This window comes from Gossypium hirsutum, chromosome D11 (genome assembly GCF_007990345.1).
Source record: "Gossypium hirsutum isolate 1008001.06 chromosome D11, Gossypium_hirsutum_v2.1, whole genome shotgun sequence".
NCBI classification, from domain to species: Eukaryota; Viridiplantae; Streptophyta; class Magnoliopsida; order Malvales; family Malvaceae; genus Gossypium; species Gossypium hirsutum.
The window spans coordinates 70,284,893-70,303,265 of NC_053447.1; the positions used below are offsets into that span (position 1 = coordinate 70,284,893).

Here is an 18,373-nt window from a genome sequence, read left to right on the forward strand (position 1 = left end):
TAAAATTTTGTGAGCACTGTGTTCTGGGAAAGCAAAAGAGAGTGAAATTCGGCACTGCTATCCATAATACAAAAGGTATTTTGGAATATGTTCACTCAGATGTGTGGGGGCCTTCCAAAACACCTTCGTTGGGAGGAAAACACTACTTTGTTACTTTTGTTGATGACTTTTCCAGAAGAGTTTGGGTGTATACCATGAAAACTAAAGATGAAGTGCTTGGAGTTTTTCTTAAATGGAAAACTATGATCGAAAACCAGACTGGCAAGAAAATCAAGCGGCTTAGGACGGACAATGGAGGGGAATATAAAAGTGATTCGTTCTTCGATGTGTGCCAAGAGTATGGTATTGTTCGACACTTCACAGTTAGGGATACACCACAGCAGAATGGATTGGCAGAGTGTATGAATCGAACATTGCTGGAGAAAGTTCGATGTATGTTGTCCAATGCTGGGTTGGGCAAGCAATTTTGGGCTGAGGCTGTGACATACGCTGGCCATCTTGTTAATCGTTTGCCATCATCTGCATTAGAAAGAAAAACTCCTATGGAGGTATGGTCTGGAAAACCGGCTACAGATTATGATTCCTTACATGTGTTTGGATCCACTGCATATTACCATGTGAAGGAGTCAAAGTTAGATCCGAGGGCAAAGAAAGCTCTCTTTATGGGAATCACTTCTGGAGTGAAAGGATTTCGTCTTTGGTGCTTAAGCACAAAGAAAATGATCTGTAGCAGAGATGTTATCTTTGATGAATCTGCCACATTGAAAAAGGTAGCAGATAAAGATATTCAGACGAGCAATACTCCACAGCAGGTGGAGTGTACTCCAAAACAGGTGGAGTTTGAGCAGATGGGGATTTGCCCAGTTAATAAATCTAATTCTCCAGCCACAATGGAGGAATTAGAGGTTGAAAAGGTTCTGACCCAAGAACCACTAAGTACATCAGAACCAGTTGCAGTTGCAAGGCCACGGAGAGAAATTCGTAAACCTACTCGATTTACTAATATGGTGGCCTACGCCCTTCCCGTTGTTGATGATATTCCTATCACTTATCAAGAAGCAATGCAAAGCTTAGAAAGTGATAAATGGAAAAGCGCCATGGATGAAGAAATGCAGTCTCTCCGGAAGAACAATACTTGGGAGTTGGCGCAATTACCGAAAGATAAAAGGGCAATCGGATGCAAGTGGGTATTCGCAAAGAAAGATGGATCTCCTAGCAATAAGGATATTCGCTACAAGGCAAGATTGGTAGCTAAAGGCTACGCTCAGAAAGAGGGAATTGACTACAATGATGTATTTTCCCCTGTTGTGAAGCATTCCTCCATTAGAATTTTGTTGGCCTTGGTAGCACAGTTGAATTTGGAGCTAGCTCAACTTGATGTTAAGACGGCTTTCTTGCATGGTGAGTTAGAAGAGGAGATCTATATGACTCAGCCCGAAGGATACACAGATGCTGGTGGTAGAAATTGGGTTTGTAAGCTGAACAAATCGCTATATGGATTGAAGCAATCCCCGAGGCAGTGGTACAAGCGATTTGATAGCTTTATGAGAAGGCAGAAGTACACAAGAAGCAAATATGACAATTGTGTATATTTGCAGAAGCTGCATGACGGATCTTTCATTTATCTACTCTTGTATGTTGATGATATGTTAATCGCTTCGAAGAGCCAAAATGAGATAGATAAGCTGAAGGCTCAGTTGAATCAAGAGTTCGAGATGAAAGATCTAGGTGAGGCCAAGAAGATTCTCGGCATGGAGATAAGTAGAGATAGACCGAGAGGCAAGCTCTATTTAAATCAGAAGCAATATCTGAAAAAGGTATTACAATGTTTTGGTGTAAATGAAAACACAAAACATGTAAGTACCCCACTTGCTTCTCATTTGAAACTTAGTGCTCAATTATCTCCGAAGACTGAAGATGAAAGAGAATATATGGCGAAAGTCCCATATGCTAATGCAGTTGGGAGTTTGATGTATGCGATGGTGTGTACGAGGCCTGACATTTCACAAGCTGTTGGAGTTGTGAGCAGGTATATGCATGATCCTGGAAAAGGACATTGGCAAGCTGTGAAATGGATTCTACGGTATCTTCGAAAAACCGTAGATGTTGGTTTAATTTTTGAACAGGATGAAGCACTTGGTCAGTTTGTAGTTGGATATGTTGATTCCAACTTTGCTGGTGATTTAGATAAACGTCGTTCAACTACGGGGTATCTGTTTACTCTTGCGAAAGCCCCAGTGAGTTGGAAGTCTACCTTACAGTCTACAGTAGCTGTGTCTACTACAGAGGCAGAATATATGGCAGTTACAGAAGCTGTTAAGGAGGCTATTTGGCTTAATGGATTATTGAAAGACTTGGGAGTTGTTCAAAGTCACATTAGTCTATATTGTGACAGTCAGAGTGCTATTCATTTAGCGAAAAATCAAGTCTATCATTCAAGAACCAAGCATATCGACGTAAGATATCACTTTGTGCGGGAAGTCTTTGAAAAAGGAAAAATTCTACTTCAGAAGATTCCGACAGCAGATAATCCCGCAGATATGATGACCAAGGTGGTAACAACAATCAAGTTTAATCATTGTTTGAACTTGATTAACATCCTGAGAATTTGAGCACCTTTAGGTGTATGGCGCTCGAGAGCGCATTTGGAGGCACTACAAAAGATAGCTTTATCGAATTTGGGGAGTTGAAGGAAGTGTGTGAAGATGTGATTATCCTAATCAAATCTTCAAGGTGGAGATTGTTGATAAGTTAAATTAAAAAGGGGTTGAAAAGTCAAAAATGGTGGGAGGTGCAATTGGCACCGAAAGAAAAAAAATAATTGGCAAGTTGTTTAAAGTTGAAAGGGATAATTGCAATTTTGGTCCCTAATTTTTTAGGCCATTTGCAAGTTAGTCCCTGAACTTCAACTATAAATAGGCCTAACCATTTCTCATTTCAACCATCCCAACCAATCTTTCTCTCTTAGTTTTCTCTCTTCTCCCATTTGAGAATTCTTAAGGAATTCTATTTGTTTGTAATATTTTGGAGATAGTAAAGTTATCATCTGGTGTTAGTGCCCGAGGACGTAGGTATAATTTACCGAACCTCGTTAAATCTCTTGTGTTCTTTCTTGTCCTATTTTTCTTTCAATATTTGAGGGTATAATAGTAGTATTTAATTGTGCTATTAAATTACTATAGAAGGGATATTCTGTCTAAGGAAAGACTTGGTATTTAAGAGATCCATGTGATCCACCTCTCTTCCCTGGGAATTGAACTTTGTGTGATTTTTTTAGTACAATAATTTACACGCTTCCGACCCTATTGGAACAACATTGAGGTCACCAGCCCAACCTCTCTTAAAACCGAATACTCTTAACATTACTTTATGCAGTTTTGAGGTGCTTAACGCTCCGTGACAAAAATTCCCCATTGCGGGACAGTCGATCACTGTTACGTCATCCAATGATGTAAAGTTCAAAGTGTCCCTGAACAGCTTTTGAGGTTTTGTAACCCATCAAGCTTCAAACATTTCAACCCCTGAAAATTATCTCATGATAGGTAGCTCATGTCCATCCCTTGCATTTACTTCTCTCATCATTTCACATTTTCCTATCTTCAATGTAACAAGCCGCTCCAAACATTGGGCTTTATCAGCTCTACCATCTCTTTGCAGTCCCAAACCTCAAAAGTTGTAAGATTTTGAAAAGATGAGGAAGCACATGATATATTAATTAAGCTACCACAATCGTAAACTTAAAAAGTTTCAAAATTAGCACAAATGTGGTGGAGGGAAGAGTCTTGCTTCCATAGATGTGTCATCTGATCAACACCTTGCAATGTATTCTTGGGAGCATCGTTACCACGTCTCTCTCTTCGCCAACATCACATTCGCAGGAGAAAACTTCTTAAAATTGCAATCAACTATCTTCAGCTTTTCTAAATAGAAAAATCTTAGGAAGAAATGGAACGAAAAACTGCTGAATCATTTAAGTATTCAGTGTTTTGAAGAATTTTAATATGGAAAACAATTCAATCGCAAACTGACCATGCAAAGGCGTAGCCAAGGCTTGGCCACCCTTAAAATGGAAAAAGTTTCATATAGGCCTCTTTAAAATTTATAAAATCTTAAATTAGTAAAGATAAAATTTTACTTTAAAAAATAAAAATTTAATTTAATCTTTTACTATAAAAATATAGATATTAAAAAAATAAAATTATATTTTTACTATAATAAAAATATATAACTTAATCTCGACCTATTAAAAAAAATTCACCTGTGAGCATCGGTGATCATTACAATGTCATCAGCAGTAAGTGAAATGTCTTGGAGTTGAGAGATTATCCAAAAAGTCAACAACCATATTTGATTAGTTTTTGAATTGCAGATGAATAAGAAGATCTAACACAAACATGGGCCAATAAAAGAACCAATAAATGCATTATTTAATTCTGAACTTTTCAATGATTGATTTGTTTATTATTATTATTATTGAGAAAAATACTATAAGATAAGCCTATTATTATAAAAAAAAAAACTAATAGCTAAAAATGGTACTAGCATTTAAACCGTAATTGTCATGGAGACATTGGTTTAACGATATGATCCAAGTTTTGGAAATGATTAAAAAATATCTCCAAAATATTTATAATATATATATATATATTTAATGTTTTATATCGGTCCCAGCTTTTCATCCCTCAAATAAATCTATGCTAAATTTTGAGCATTCATTATCATACATTCTAGTTGATCTCTTTTTAGTAAGGTAGGTATCTTTGATCTTTGAACTAGAATTTTAGTATAATATTAAATTTAATCTTTAATGTTTATATATTTTGTCAATTTAATATTTTTTTTGTTAAATTTGATCATTTACCTCTAAAAAAGATGTAATCAAATTTAATGTTATATCAGAAATTGCTGTCTAATTGATATTACTAAAATAATGATTAATTTTATTTCATGTATCATCATGCTTTTCTTTTGCCATAAACGTATTGAAAGTTCTATATATTTATATAAATTTTATGTATGTTTTGAATCACTCATATATTTTTGTCATTTGTATTTATATTCCACAACTTTCTCTAATATTTGCCATATTAACATCAAAGATTCACAATCATCTTTCAAGCATAGCAAATAAAAAAATGTAGAAAATATAATGAGCAACAGAATATAAGCATGTTTGGAAAAAAGGAGGAAGTCTATCTAATTTGATGATGTTTTGAGTAACATAATTTTGGTTTTGGAATCAATTGAAAACTAGAAATACAAATCAAGCAGCAAAGAAAAATGAAAATTGGGTCCTGTAAACTAAGTGCCTGTTGAGTTGATAATGGAAGCTAAAGTAGGCTAATATATTATATGCATTCACATATTTTGGGTTCCAAACAATATTGACTGCCAAAAACATCAACAATTCTACCAGCAATCCAAAATTAATGCCTAATATTCAGCTTTCTAAAAAGCAAATGGTGCATCAATCACCATTATGGATAATAAAGCAGGCTAAAATATTTTATATGTGAGGAAAAAAGAAAGTGGAAAATAGTCTCCTGTTAACAGAGATCAATTTGTCTGAAAACACAAAGAATGCTTGAATTACAATCCCAAGAATATAAAACCATCAAGTCTCCAAAGTCAAGATTCAGTACTTGCACACAAGAAATTGCCATTTAAGAACCTCACTAAAATACCTCACCTTTTGGCTTTTCATTTCGAAATCATCATCTCACTTCAATTATTCAACGAATTACATCATCCAGCTTCGTGCAGTTATAGGCTATCTTCGTCCGTTTCTTCAAACGGCTCACATTCTGTAATAACAACGAGTCACATATAACAAAATGAGACTTGCATTTATACTTCTGCATATAAATTCAACATCAGATGGATTTACAATAAGCTTACAAGGTTAGAGTTAACATGTATATATATTTCTGTGAACTCTGTACCTTCTTTGTTCAACTGCTCAATGGTAGCATTAAGGTCCCAACATCTCCTAACACCCCTTTCTGTTTCAACCTCTTGTAGCTTTGGTGTGCTTAAAGCTCCATTGCAAAAATTTTCCATTGCGGGACAGAAGCTCACGTCTACTTCATCCAATGATGGGAACTTCAAAGTGTAATTCCCTGAACAAAAGCTTTTGAGGTTTTGTAGATCATAAAGCTCCAAATATTTCAACTCCTTGAAAATAATCTCATGATGTGTTGCTTCATCTCCATCACTTGCAATTACTTCTCTCATCATTTCACATCCTCCTATCTTCAGTGTAACAAGCTGCTCCAAACATTGGGCTTTCGAAGATGTAATTAGCTCTACCATCTCTTTGCAGTTCCAAACATCCAAAGTTGTAAGATTTTGGAAAGATGAAGAAGCACATGATAAACTAATTACGCTGACACACTCGGAAACTTTAAGAGTTTCAAGATTTGCACAAATGTGATGGAAGGGAGAGCCTTGCTTCCATAGATGTGTCATCTTATCAACGCCTTGCAATGTCAACTTGTTAATTCTTGGGAGCAAGGTTGTCACGTTTCTCTTCTCAACAACATCAACTTCATAGGGAGAAAACTCTTTAAAATTGCAACCAACCATTTTAAGCTTTTGTAAATTGGAAAATCTTTGGAAGAAATGGAACGGAACAACTACTGAATCTTTGATGTATTCAGTGATTTGAAGAACTTTAATATGGGAAAACAAGTCAATCGCAAACTGGCCATCGGTGATCATTGCAATGTCGTCAGCAGTAAGAGAAATGTGTTCCAGTTGAGGGATTATCTGAGAAGTCAACAACAAAAAATGATGATATATTTGACTGGTTTTTGAATTGCAGAGCAATAGGAAGGTCTAACACAAACACAAACACAATCCAATAAAAGAACCAATGAATTAAAAAACATGCATTAATTAATTCTGCACTTCTCAATGCTTGATTTTGTTGTTTACTATTATTAAAAGAAAGAAAATGCCATAAGATTATATTATTATGATTGAAAACATACAAATAGCTAAAAAATATTAATGTACTAAGATTTAAACTGTGGCATTACTTCAATGACAAAGGTTGATGTGTTAGGAACTTTGAATTTAAGTTTCACTGTATTCAAATGAATGAAATCTCTCTAATTTATTCTTATTAGCTATCATATTTTTGATAAAAAATTGTTTTTAATCCCAAAATATTTATAATAATATTTTTATTTTTTTATCTCAGTCCCAACTTTATTTTCAGTTTACGGTTCATGTACGGATTTATAACTGCCTCTCCCAATAATATTATCTCTAAAGTTCAAACATGCATTCTTCTCTTAAAAATGCAATGTAATGTATTGTTACACCCAACACTCATTACTTCGGTCCCAAACTTTTTATCCCTAAAATAAAGATATGCTAGATTTGGACATTCATTATGATATATTAAAAATTAAATTTTAACATTTTTAAGTATAGAGTACAAAAAATAGATCTTAAACTTTGAAAACCGCATATTTTAAAATTTATATATATAACAAACAATTTTTGGGTACTTCTGTTTGTCTTGCTTACAAATGTGAGTTTTGTCTCAATTTATGAGATTACATTTCTTTATAAGATAAACTACAGATAATTATTAGAATTTTTTTTTTGGTCACACAATTATGAAAAGTTACAAAATGATCACCTAATTATTTTATTTTTTCTTTTTTTGGTCACCAACGGGCTAACATAAAAATGAAAATATTCAAAAATCTAAGATAGTTGAGTGATCAAAAAAGACAAAATTGAATACTTGAGTTCATATTTGTAACTTTTCATAGTTAGGTGACTAAAAAAGAAATTTACTAATAGTTGGGTGACTAATAGTGCAGTTTACCCTTCTTTATATTACCATAAGTGTATGCATTAGTTCCAACTTAGTAAGTGTTAGGTTTGAATCTTTGGAAATCAACATAGAAAGAAAATGGTAGATTGATCCTCTGGCTTTAAAAATTCCTTGTGTACCAGAAAAATAGATTCCAATGTCGTATTCATAATCTTATAGGATAAGGACTTTATAATAAAAAGCGAAACATACAAAGGTCAATGGTAAAATAACCCTTTTAGTTTTACAGACCGATATTTGTGTTTCTAGCTGTGTATGTAGTTGGGATGTCCTAATAAAATGCTTGTTGATTAAATTATAAAGTAATAACTTATGAAGATAGGATAAATTCTGAAGTTAGTGATGAATTTTTTTAATAAATGAAAACTAAATGCATTTGGTTGAGAGGTAGTAAATGTTTCATGTAAGTTACATGAACCTTCTTTAAATGAAACTATTTGTAAAGAAAGAGGAAAAAGAGACGTACCTTTCCAATGAGTAACAGTTGTAACACTACATTCCCAAGCATCTTAGTCTTCGTTGGCCAATATGTCCTCAACCTTTTTAACATAGGACACGTTATGTTGTGCATTCCTGGATAGAAACATACGAGGTTTGGTAAAGTCCAAAGTGCAAGGAAGGATAACTGATTAAATTCAAACAACATTTCATCTTGGTCTGATTCTTCAACACTTTTTGAAACAATCTCCTCCACCCCACAACCATTCACAATAAGGCTCTCAAGTTGCTGAAGATCTTTGGCCATTGAAAATGGAAACAGAGTTTTCAAACTCCAACATTCTTGGACATGTACTTCTCGAAGATTTTCAAAAGAAATATTTTCATTGGGATCCTTGTTCCATACATGCTTCAACTTTGGCAAGTGAAAGAGTTCCAGTTGTCTTAATTTACTGGTCACGATGCATGCTTCTTCAATATCTAACATTTGAATTTGGAGTTGGAGTTGGAACACTTCTTCTAGTGAAGCACAATCAGTTACTCTTAATTTCTCCAACCTTTGGAAAACTCCAAGAAAAAAATGTGGGAAAATGTTCAACAATGAATCACAAAGCTCCACTTCCAACTCTTTCAAATTAGAAAATGATTTTGAACAAAGCTGCTTATACCACATCCTCTTCACATTCCTCAAACCGGAGATTGTGAGTTTCTCCAACTTGGGAAAAACAACCTACATTATTCGTGCCAATGAAAACAATTATTAGAAGAGGTAAATATTACCAAAAGAGAATTTTAAACTTATATTTTTAATTCTCAAGTATTCAACTTTCTTATAATATTTAATATTTTAATAGTTCAATTAAGTCAAAGTTCAAACCTAATCGAATGAATCGTTATGTTATATAGATAATATGATTTTAAAATTTTGGATTTGAATTTCATTTGCTAGATAAATTGTAAGAATGAGAGACATACATTATATATAAAGTAATTGGGATCTGATATATATTAGAAAAAAGTATAATAACTTTTGTCAAGTTTATTAACATGGTAAGAATTCAAATTTAATACTAAATAAGGTTTTAACAAATTCATAAATTTGAAAAATATTATATTTATCTGTACTCTGTTATTAAACTTACATTATTTTTAAAATCAAAGGTCCCACACAATACTTAATTAAGTTCAAACTTTATAACTAAATTATCATATAATCTTCGTTAAACCTAAATTTCATAGTTCAAAAGTCATGACTAATCATATGATATATGTGTGTGTATATAAGTGTATATCAAATTTATAATATTTTTTATAACATTAATTTTTATTTAAAATATTGAATGAATTTCTTCAACAATTATTAATAAATTGAAAAGTAATGTACTTTTTTTAAAAATATTTAAATAGTTTAGAATAAGTTATATTACTATTATTTAATTTTAAAAATATCTAATATTAGCATAATACAAAAATTCATCATGTTTTGAATATTAATATTAATATTAATATTAATATATTATAATTTAAATAATATTATTATTAAATTCTTACAAGTTATTTATTTCATATATATTGTTAAATGAATTTATTTTCATGTCAAAATCATTATTATTCAATTTTTTATAATTTTATATTGATCTTTACTCTATTTTGATCAATTAATACAATTAACTCTATTTATGTTTAAAAAATAAAAAATAAATAAAAGTAGTTTACTCAAATTATAAATAAGTGCTTAAATTGGAGAGTCATGTTTCAAAAAACTATAATATGAACATGATTATTTAAATTTTTTTTGTAACCTCATATTGTATAAATACGATAAGAAAGAGACTTGAAGAACTATAGCAACATAAAAGGAAAATTAAATATATAAATGAAGACTCATTCAATAAAATAATTCTAACCTTGTCAGAGAAAAATGTAGCAACCTTATCAATTTCGTCACCAATCATCACTTCTTTATCTTCATCTCTTGAAAATGTGCAAACAAAAGTAGTCATGTTTGAACAATCAACTATCTTAAGTTCAACCAAGGATGGACATTCAAGACCTTTACTTCCCATGTAAAAGCTTGTCATATCTGGACAGGACTCCACTGTAATGGATCGTAGACGAGGGAATATGCTAATAATCTTGCTACTATCTGTTATTGCTTCCTTAACCATTGCAATTGGACCCTCTTCTTTGATGACTTGTTCCAAATTACCGCATCTCTTTATTTCCATTTGCCGGAGTTGCCTCAGGCCAAAGGCCATTGAGAGGTTAAAAATGTATCTCAAATTGTTGGAATCACAAACCTCTAAAAATTCAAGAGTTGTAAAATAAAAAATTTCTTGAGGATTTCTACTCCATATGTCCACTAGCTCCGGAAACTCTGAAAACTTCAAATGCTTTAGACCACGGTATCCAACCTGAGAAGCAACATATAAAAAAGTCGAAGTTTCATACCAACATATTTAACAAGGCGCCACAATGCTATTGTGAAAATAAATTGCACAAATCATAATTAAATGTATATATATATTTCAATTAATTTTTAAATCAGTACCCGCTCTTGGTATAATTGCTCCACGGTGGCATTAAGGTCACCAGCCCAACGTCCCGTAAAATCTGTTTGTGTTAATTGCAATTTTTGCAGCTTTGGTGTTGTTAACTCTCCTTTATTGAAGTTCTTCATTCGAGGGCACTGGCTCAAAGTAACTTGTTCCAAGGAAGGAAACCTTAAGGCGTAATTCCTTGAACAAAAGCTCGTGAGGCTTTGTAAACAATGAAGCTCCAAACATTTCAGCGCTCTGAAAACAATCTCGTATGATGTTTCATCCCCGTCGCTTGCAACTACTTCTCTCATCCTTTCACATTTTCTTATCCTCATTGTAACAAGGCACGCCAAACTTCGAGCTTTGGAAGATGTTATCAGCTCTAACATCTCGTCGCAATTGAAGACATCTAAAGTTGTAAGATTTTCAGAAAATGAAATATCTAATCCTAAATCAATCAAATTGCCACAATTCCAAACTTCAAGACATTCGAGACTCGCACAAATATGGCCAAGCGGGGAGTCTTGCTTCCATTGATGTCTTATGTTGTTAACCAAATCCAATCTCAACTTCTTGACTTTAGGAATTGTGATAATCATGTCTTGATCTTCACATGCATCATTTCCGAAAGAAGCTAGCTCTTTGAAACTGCAAGAACCTAGGTCAAGACTTTCCAAATTGTAAAACCTTCTAAGAAAAGAAATGAGGAAAACAACTGATACATCAGAGTAGAAAGAAATTCGAAGAAATTTTATATTGCAAAATAAGTCGGACTCATGTTGGCCATCACTTATCATCTTAATACAATCGCCAGTAAATGAAACCTCCTCCAATTGGGGGATAACCTAAGAAGCAACAAGTAAGAACAATGAGTACCGAAGAATAGCTATAACACATAATATAAGCCCGTAAACGAACGATGAAATCAATAGTTTGAAATTATGTAAGAATATGCAATAAAATATGGATTTGATGATTATTTTAGTTCTTTTACATTTTCAAATGAATAATTGGATGTATTAGTTGAGATATACTAAATGATTTAACTACAATTTATAAATTTTGCTAAAAAAGTGTGACAGTTCATACCTTTTCAATAAGGAAAAGCGAATTTTGGATTTGGGATTCTTCATGCCCAAATATCTTTATCCTCCAACAATCAGCCATCTTCAATTTCTTTAATGCAGACCATGTTGTTCTATGTATTCCTGGGTAGAAACATGTTAGGTATGGTAGATGCCAAAGCTTAAGGAAGGACAACTGGTTAAATGCAAACCAAATTTCCTGCTCGTCTGATCCTTCATCATTCTTTGAAACAATCTCCTCCAGCCCACAACTTTCAATAAAAAGTCTTTCAAGTTGCTGAAGACCTTTGGCAATTGAAAATGGAAACAAAGTTTTCAAGTTCCAACAATCCTCAATGCATACTTGTTGTAGACTTTCAAATGAAATATTTCCTTTGTGATACTTGGTCCAAACATGCTTCAACCCTGGTAGGCGAACGAGATCCAGTTCTCTTAGTTGACTAGCTACCACATCCGTTTCTTCAGTATCTAACCCTTGCACTTGGAATTGAAACACTTCTTCTAGTGAAGCACAATCAATCACTATTAGTTTTTCCAATCTTTGGAAAACCCCCAAAAGAAAAGGTGGAAAGATGTTCAACAACACATCACATTCCTTAACAGTCAACTCTTTTAGCATAGAAAAGGAATTCTTATGAAGTTTGCTGTGCCATATCCTCTTTGCGTTCCTCAAATGGGAGATTGTGATTTTCTCCAAGTTAGGAAAAGCAACCTGCATAATGATAGAAAGAGCTAATTACAATTAGAAATAAATTATATAAAATGTTAGCTCATGGATGCTTAGGTGAAGGTATCGGTAAATCATATAATTAAGACAATTGGAATCATTGGCCGTTTGAGAAGAGCCTAAATGAGCTTAATATAAAATTAATTAGCTTTTTTGTATGTAACTACTTACAAAAATACAGACACTAATTTTTAATATTACATGTATTGCACATAATTTAATATATTTAATTTTTATATAATGCTTTTTTAATTATTATAATTAATTCTTAATTCAAAATTTTGAATTTAATTATTTGAGAATTCAAACATAATAAGAAAAAAGCTTCGCAATAAAACAATATATTCAAAATACAAGAAGGCACATAATAAGGGTAGCATTCATAATAGAATTTGCTATTAATGGGATAACAAAGTGATAGGCTTTTCCAAATACACTTAAACATATATGCAAATATGCTAGCTGGTTTTGAATAATTTCAATTTTATTAGTTAATCAATTCTTCCACAATTTTTTTAATTTTTAATTCAATTTACTATTCAACATTGTTCTTCAATAATTTGAAGACAAAGTTTACTATAGAATAATACTCTTTCAAATATATTGTTTTAATAATAGTAGAAAATATTTAAAATTAAAAAAGACACAAAACCTTTGCTGGAAGAAAATGGCTAAATATTTTTTCTAATTCCTAGCTTTATTGTTGTTTCATTCTTCAAGTTGCTGTGGACTGTAGATGATATTAGAGAGGAGTAAAGATATAGCTCATGATTCATCACTAGCCATATGACTTAAATGTATAAATCAAGATTCGTTAAAAGAAAAACTAACCTTATCGGAGAAAATTACAGTAACATTATCAACTTCGTCACCAATTATCACTTCTTTATCTTCATCTCTTGAAAATGTGCAAACAAAAGTAGTCATGTTTGAACAATCAACTATCTTAAGTTCAACCAAGGATGGACATTCAAGACCTTTACTTCCCATGTAAAAGCTTGTCATATCTGGACAAGACTCCACTGTAACGGATCGTAGACGAGGGAATATGCTAATAATCTTGCTACTATCTGTTATTGCTTCCTTAACCATTGCAATTGGACCCTCTTCTTTGATGACTTGTTCCAAATTACCGCGTCTCTTTATTTCCATTTGCCGGAGTTGCCTCAGGCCAAAGGCCATTGAGAGGTTAAAAATGTATCTCAAATTGTTGGAATCACAAACCTCTAGAAATTCAAGAGTTGTAAAATAAAAAATTTCTTGAGGATTTCTACTCCATATGTCCACCAGTTCCGGAAACTCTGAAAACTTCAAATGCTTTAGACCACGGTATCCAACCTGAGAAGCAACATATAAAAAAGTCGAAGTTTCATACCAACATATTTAACAAGGCGCCACAATGCTATTGTGAAAATAAATTGCACAAATCATAATTAAATGTATATATATATATTTCAATTAATTTTTAAATCAGTACCTGCTCTTGGTATAATTGCTCCACGGTGGCATTAAGGTCACCAGCCCAACGTCCCGTAAAATCTGTTTGTGTTAATTGCAATTTTTGCAGCTTTGGTGTTGTTAACTCTCCTTTATTGAAGTTCTTCATTCGAGGGCACTGGCTCAAAGTAACTTGTTCCAAGGAAGGAAACCTTAAGGCGTAATTCCTTGAACAAAAGCTCGTGAGGCTTTGTAAACAATGAAGCTCCAAACATTTCAGCGCTCTGAAAACAATCTCGTATGATGTTTCATCCCCGTCGCTTGCAACTACTTCTCTCATCCTTTCACATTTTCTTATCCTCATTGTAACAAGGCACGCCAAACTTCGAGCTTTGGAAGATGTTATCAGCTCTAACATCTCGTCGCAATTGAAGACATCTAAAGTTGTAAGATTTTCAGAAAATGAAATATCTAATCCTAAATCAATCAAATTGCCACAATTCCAAACTTCAAGACATTCGAGACTCGCACAAATATGGCCAAGCGGGGAGTCTTGCTTCCATTGATGTCTTATGTTGTTAACCAAATCCAATCTCAACTCCTTGACTTTAGGAATTGTGATAATCATGTCTTGATCTTCACATGCATCATTTCCGAAAGAAGCTAGCTCTTTGAAACTGCAAGAACCTAGGTCAAGACTTTCCAAATTGTAAAACCTTCTAAGAAAAGAAATGAGGAAAACAACTGATACATCAGAGTAGAAAGAAATTCGAAGAAATTTTATATTGCAAAATAAGTCGGACTCATGTTGGCCATCACTTATCATCTTAATACAATCGCCAGTAAATGAAACCTCCTCCAATTGGGGGATAACCTAAGAAGCAACAAGTAAGAACAATGAGTACCGAAGAATAGCTATAACACATAATATAAGCCCGTAAACGAACGATGAAATCAATAGTTTGAAATTATGTAAGAATATGCAATAAAATATGGATTTGATGATTATTTTAGTTCTTTTACATTTTCAAATGAATAATTGGATGTATTAGTTGAGATATACTAAATGATTTAACTACAATTTATAAATTTTGCTAAAAAAGTGTGACAGTTCATACCTTTTCAATAAGGAAAAGCGAATTTTGGATTTGGGATTCTTCATGCCCAAATATCTTTATCCTCCAACAATCAGCCATCCTCAATTTCTTTAATGCAGACCATGTTGTTCTATGTATTCCTGGGTAGAAACATGTTAGGTATGGTAGATGCCAAAGCTTAAGGAAGGACAACTGGTTAAATGCAAACCAAATTTCCTGCTCGTCTGATCCTTCATCATTCTTTGAAACAATCTCCTCCAGCCCACAACTTTCAATAAAAAGTCTTTCAAGTTGCTGAAGACCTTTGGCAATTGAAAATGGAAACAAAGTTTTCAAGTTCCAACAATCCTCAATGCATACTTGTTGTAGACTTTCAAATGAAATATTTCCTTTGTGATACTTGGTCCAAACATGCTTCAACCCTGGTAGGCGAACGAGATCCAGTTCTCTTAGTTGACTAGCTACCACATCCGTTTCTTCAGTATCTAACCCTTGCACTTGGAATTGAAACACTTCTTCTAGTGAAGCACAATCAATCACTATTAATTTTTCCAATCTTTGGAAAACCCCCAAAAGAAAAGGTGGAAAGATGTTCAACAACACATCACATTCCTTAACAGTCAACTCTTTTAGCATAGAAAAGGAATTCTTATGAAGTTTGCTGTGCCATATCCTCTTTGCGTTCCTCAAATGGGAGATTGTGATTTTCTCCAAGTTAGGAAAAGCAACCTGCATAATGATAGAAAGAGCTAATTACAATTAGAAATAAATTATATAAAATGTTAGCTCATCGATGCTTAGGTGAAGGCATCGGTAAATCATATAATTAAGACAATTGGAATCATTGGTCATTTGAGAAGAACCTAAATGAATTTAATATAGATTACATTCAGTTGACTTTTCTGTATGTAACTACTTACAAATACACACTAATTTTTAATATTACATGTATTGCACATAATTTAATGTATTTAATTTTTATATAATGCATTTTTAATTATTATAATTAATTCTTAATTCAAAATTTTGAATTTAATTATTTGAGAATTCAAACATAATAAGAAAAAAATTTGGAAATAAAACAATATATTCAAAATACAAGAAGGGCACATAATGTATGACCCATAAACTCCCTCTAATAAGGGTAGCATTCATAATAGAATTTGCTATTAATGGGATATGTATTTTTTTTTAAAAAGTTACCAATTAAAGTGATAGGCATTTTTAAAAAGGCTAGCTGGTTTTGTTGGTTTAGAAAGGAAAAAGAAATAGAAATGGTTTTGAATAATTTCAATTTTATTATTTAATTAATTCTTCCACAATTTTTTTAATTTTTAATTCAATTTACTATTCAACATTGTTCTTCAATAATTTGAAGACAAAGTTTACTACAGAATAATACTCTTTCAAATATATTGTTTTAATAATAGTAGAAACTATTTAAAATTAAAAACTACACAAAACCTTTGCTTTAAGAAAATAGATAAATATTTTTTCTAATTCCTAGCTTTATTGTTGTTTCATTCTTCAAGTTGCTGTGGACTGTAGATGACATTAGAGAGGAATAAAGATATAGCTCATGAGTTATGACTAGCCATATGACTTAAATGTATAAATCAAGATTCATTAAAAGAAAAACTAACCTTGTCGGAGAAAATTACAGTAACATTATCAACTTCGTCACCAATTATCACTTCTTTATCTTCATTTCTTGAGAATGTGCAAACAAAAGTAGTCATGTTTGAACAATCAACTATCTTAATTTCAACCAAGGATGGACATTCAAGACCTTTGCTTCCCATGTAAAAGCTTGTCATAACTGGACAAGACTCCACTGTAATGGATCGTAGACGAGGGAATATCCTAATCATCTTGCTAGTATCTGTTATTGCTTCCTCAACCATTGTAATTGGACCCTCTTCTTTGATGACTTGTTCCAAATTACCGCATCTCTTGATTTCCATTTGCCGGAGTTGCCCCAGGCCAAAGGCCATTGTGAGGTTAAAAATATATCTCAAATTGTTGGAATCACAAACCTCCAGAAATTCAAGAGTTGTAAAATCCAACATTTCTTGAGGATTTCTACTCCATATGTCTACCAACTCCGGAAACTCTGACAACTTCAAATGCTTTAGACCACGGTATCCAACCTAAGAAGCAACATATAAAAAAGTCCAAGTTTCATACCAACATATTTAACAAGGGCCCACAATGCTATTGTGAAAATAAATTACACAAATCATAATTAAATGTGTATATATATATATTTCAATTAATTTTTAAATCAGTACCTGCTCTTGGTATAATTGCTCCACGGTGGCATTAAGGTCACCAGCCCAACGTCCCCTAAAATCTGTTTGTGTTAACTGCAATTTTTGCAGCTTTGGTGTTGTTAACTCTCCTTTATTAAAGTTCTTCATTCGAGGGCACTGGCTCAAAGTAACTTGTTCCAAGGAAGGAAACCTTAAGGCGTAATTCCTTGAACAAAAGCTCGTGAGGCTTTGTAAACAATGAAGCTCCAAACATTTCAGCGCTCTGAAAACAATCTCGTATGATGTTTCATCTCCGTCGCTTGCAACTACTTCTCTCATCCTTTCACATTCTCTTATCCTCATTGTAACAAGGCACGCCAAACTTCTGGCTTTGGAAGATGTTATCAGCTCTAACATCTCATGGCATTCGAAGACATCTAGAGTTGTAAGATTTTTAGAAAATGAAAGTTCTAATCCTGAATTAATCAAATTGCCACAATTGCAAACTTCAAGACATTCGAGACTCGCACAAATATGGCCAAGCGGGGAGTCTTGCTTCCATAGATGACTTATGTTGTTAACCAAATCCAATCTCAACTTCTTGACTTTTGGAATCGTGATGATCATGTCTTGATCTTCGCATGCATCATTTTCGAAAGAAGCTAGCTCTTTGAAACTGCAATAACCTAGCTCAAGACCTTCCAAATTGTAAAACCTTCTAAGAAAAGAAATGAGGAAAACAACCGATACATCAGAATAGGAAGAAATCCGAAGAAATTTTATATTGCAAAATATGTCGGACTCATACTGGCCATCACTTATCATCTTAACACAATCGCTAGTAAATGAAACCTCCTCCAATTGGGGGATAACCTAAGAAGCAACAAGTAAGAACAATGAGTACCATAGAGTATTAGATTTAGAATTCATTTAAATAGAAACACA

At 32.9% G+C, this 18,373-nt stretch overlaps 1 protein-coding gene across 4 annotated transcripts in view; it reads right to left on the reverse strand.

The window, feature by feature from the left end:
- Positions 1 to 5,529: 5,529 nt before the first annotated feature.
- Positions 5,530 to 18,373, reverse strand: part of LOC107925792 (uncharacterized) — a 108,915-nt gene continuing 96,071 nt past the window's right edge. For all 4 annotated transcript variants that reach the window (XM_041105133.1, XM_041105134.1, XM_041105132.1 and 1 more), the window contains 11 exons: positions 17,468 to 18,301; positions 16,820 to 17,326; positions 15,198 to 15,905; positions 14,120 to 14,953; positions 13,474 to 13,980; positions 11,920 to 12,627; positions 10,842 to 11,675; positions 10,198 to 10,704; positions 8,319 to 9,020; positions 5,943 to 6,768; positions 5,530 to 5,804 (listed from right to left, as the gene is read on the reverse strand). In XM_041105133.1, the coding sequence (XP_040961067.1) occupies positions 5,764 to 5,804; positions 5,943 to 6,768; positions 8,319 to 9,020; positions 10,198 to 10,704; positions 10,842 to 11,675; positions 11,920 to 12,627; positions 13,474 to 13,980; positions 14,120 to 14,953; positions 15,198 to 15,905; positions 16,820 to 17,326; positions 17,468 to 18,301 (7,008 nt within the window). In that variant the 3' untranslated portion in view covers positions 5,530 to 5,763. The remainder of the gene's footprint in view (positions 5,805 to 5,942; positions 6,769 to 8,318; positions 9,021 to 10,197; positions 10,705 to 10,841; positions 11,676 to 11,919; positions 12,628 to 13,473; positions 13,981 to 14,119; positions 14,954 to 15,197; positions 15,906 to 16,819; positions 17,327 to 17,467; positions 18,302 to 18,373) is intronic.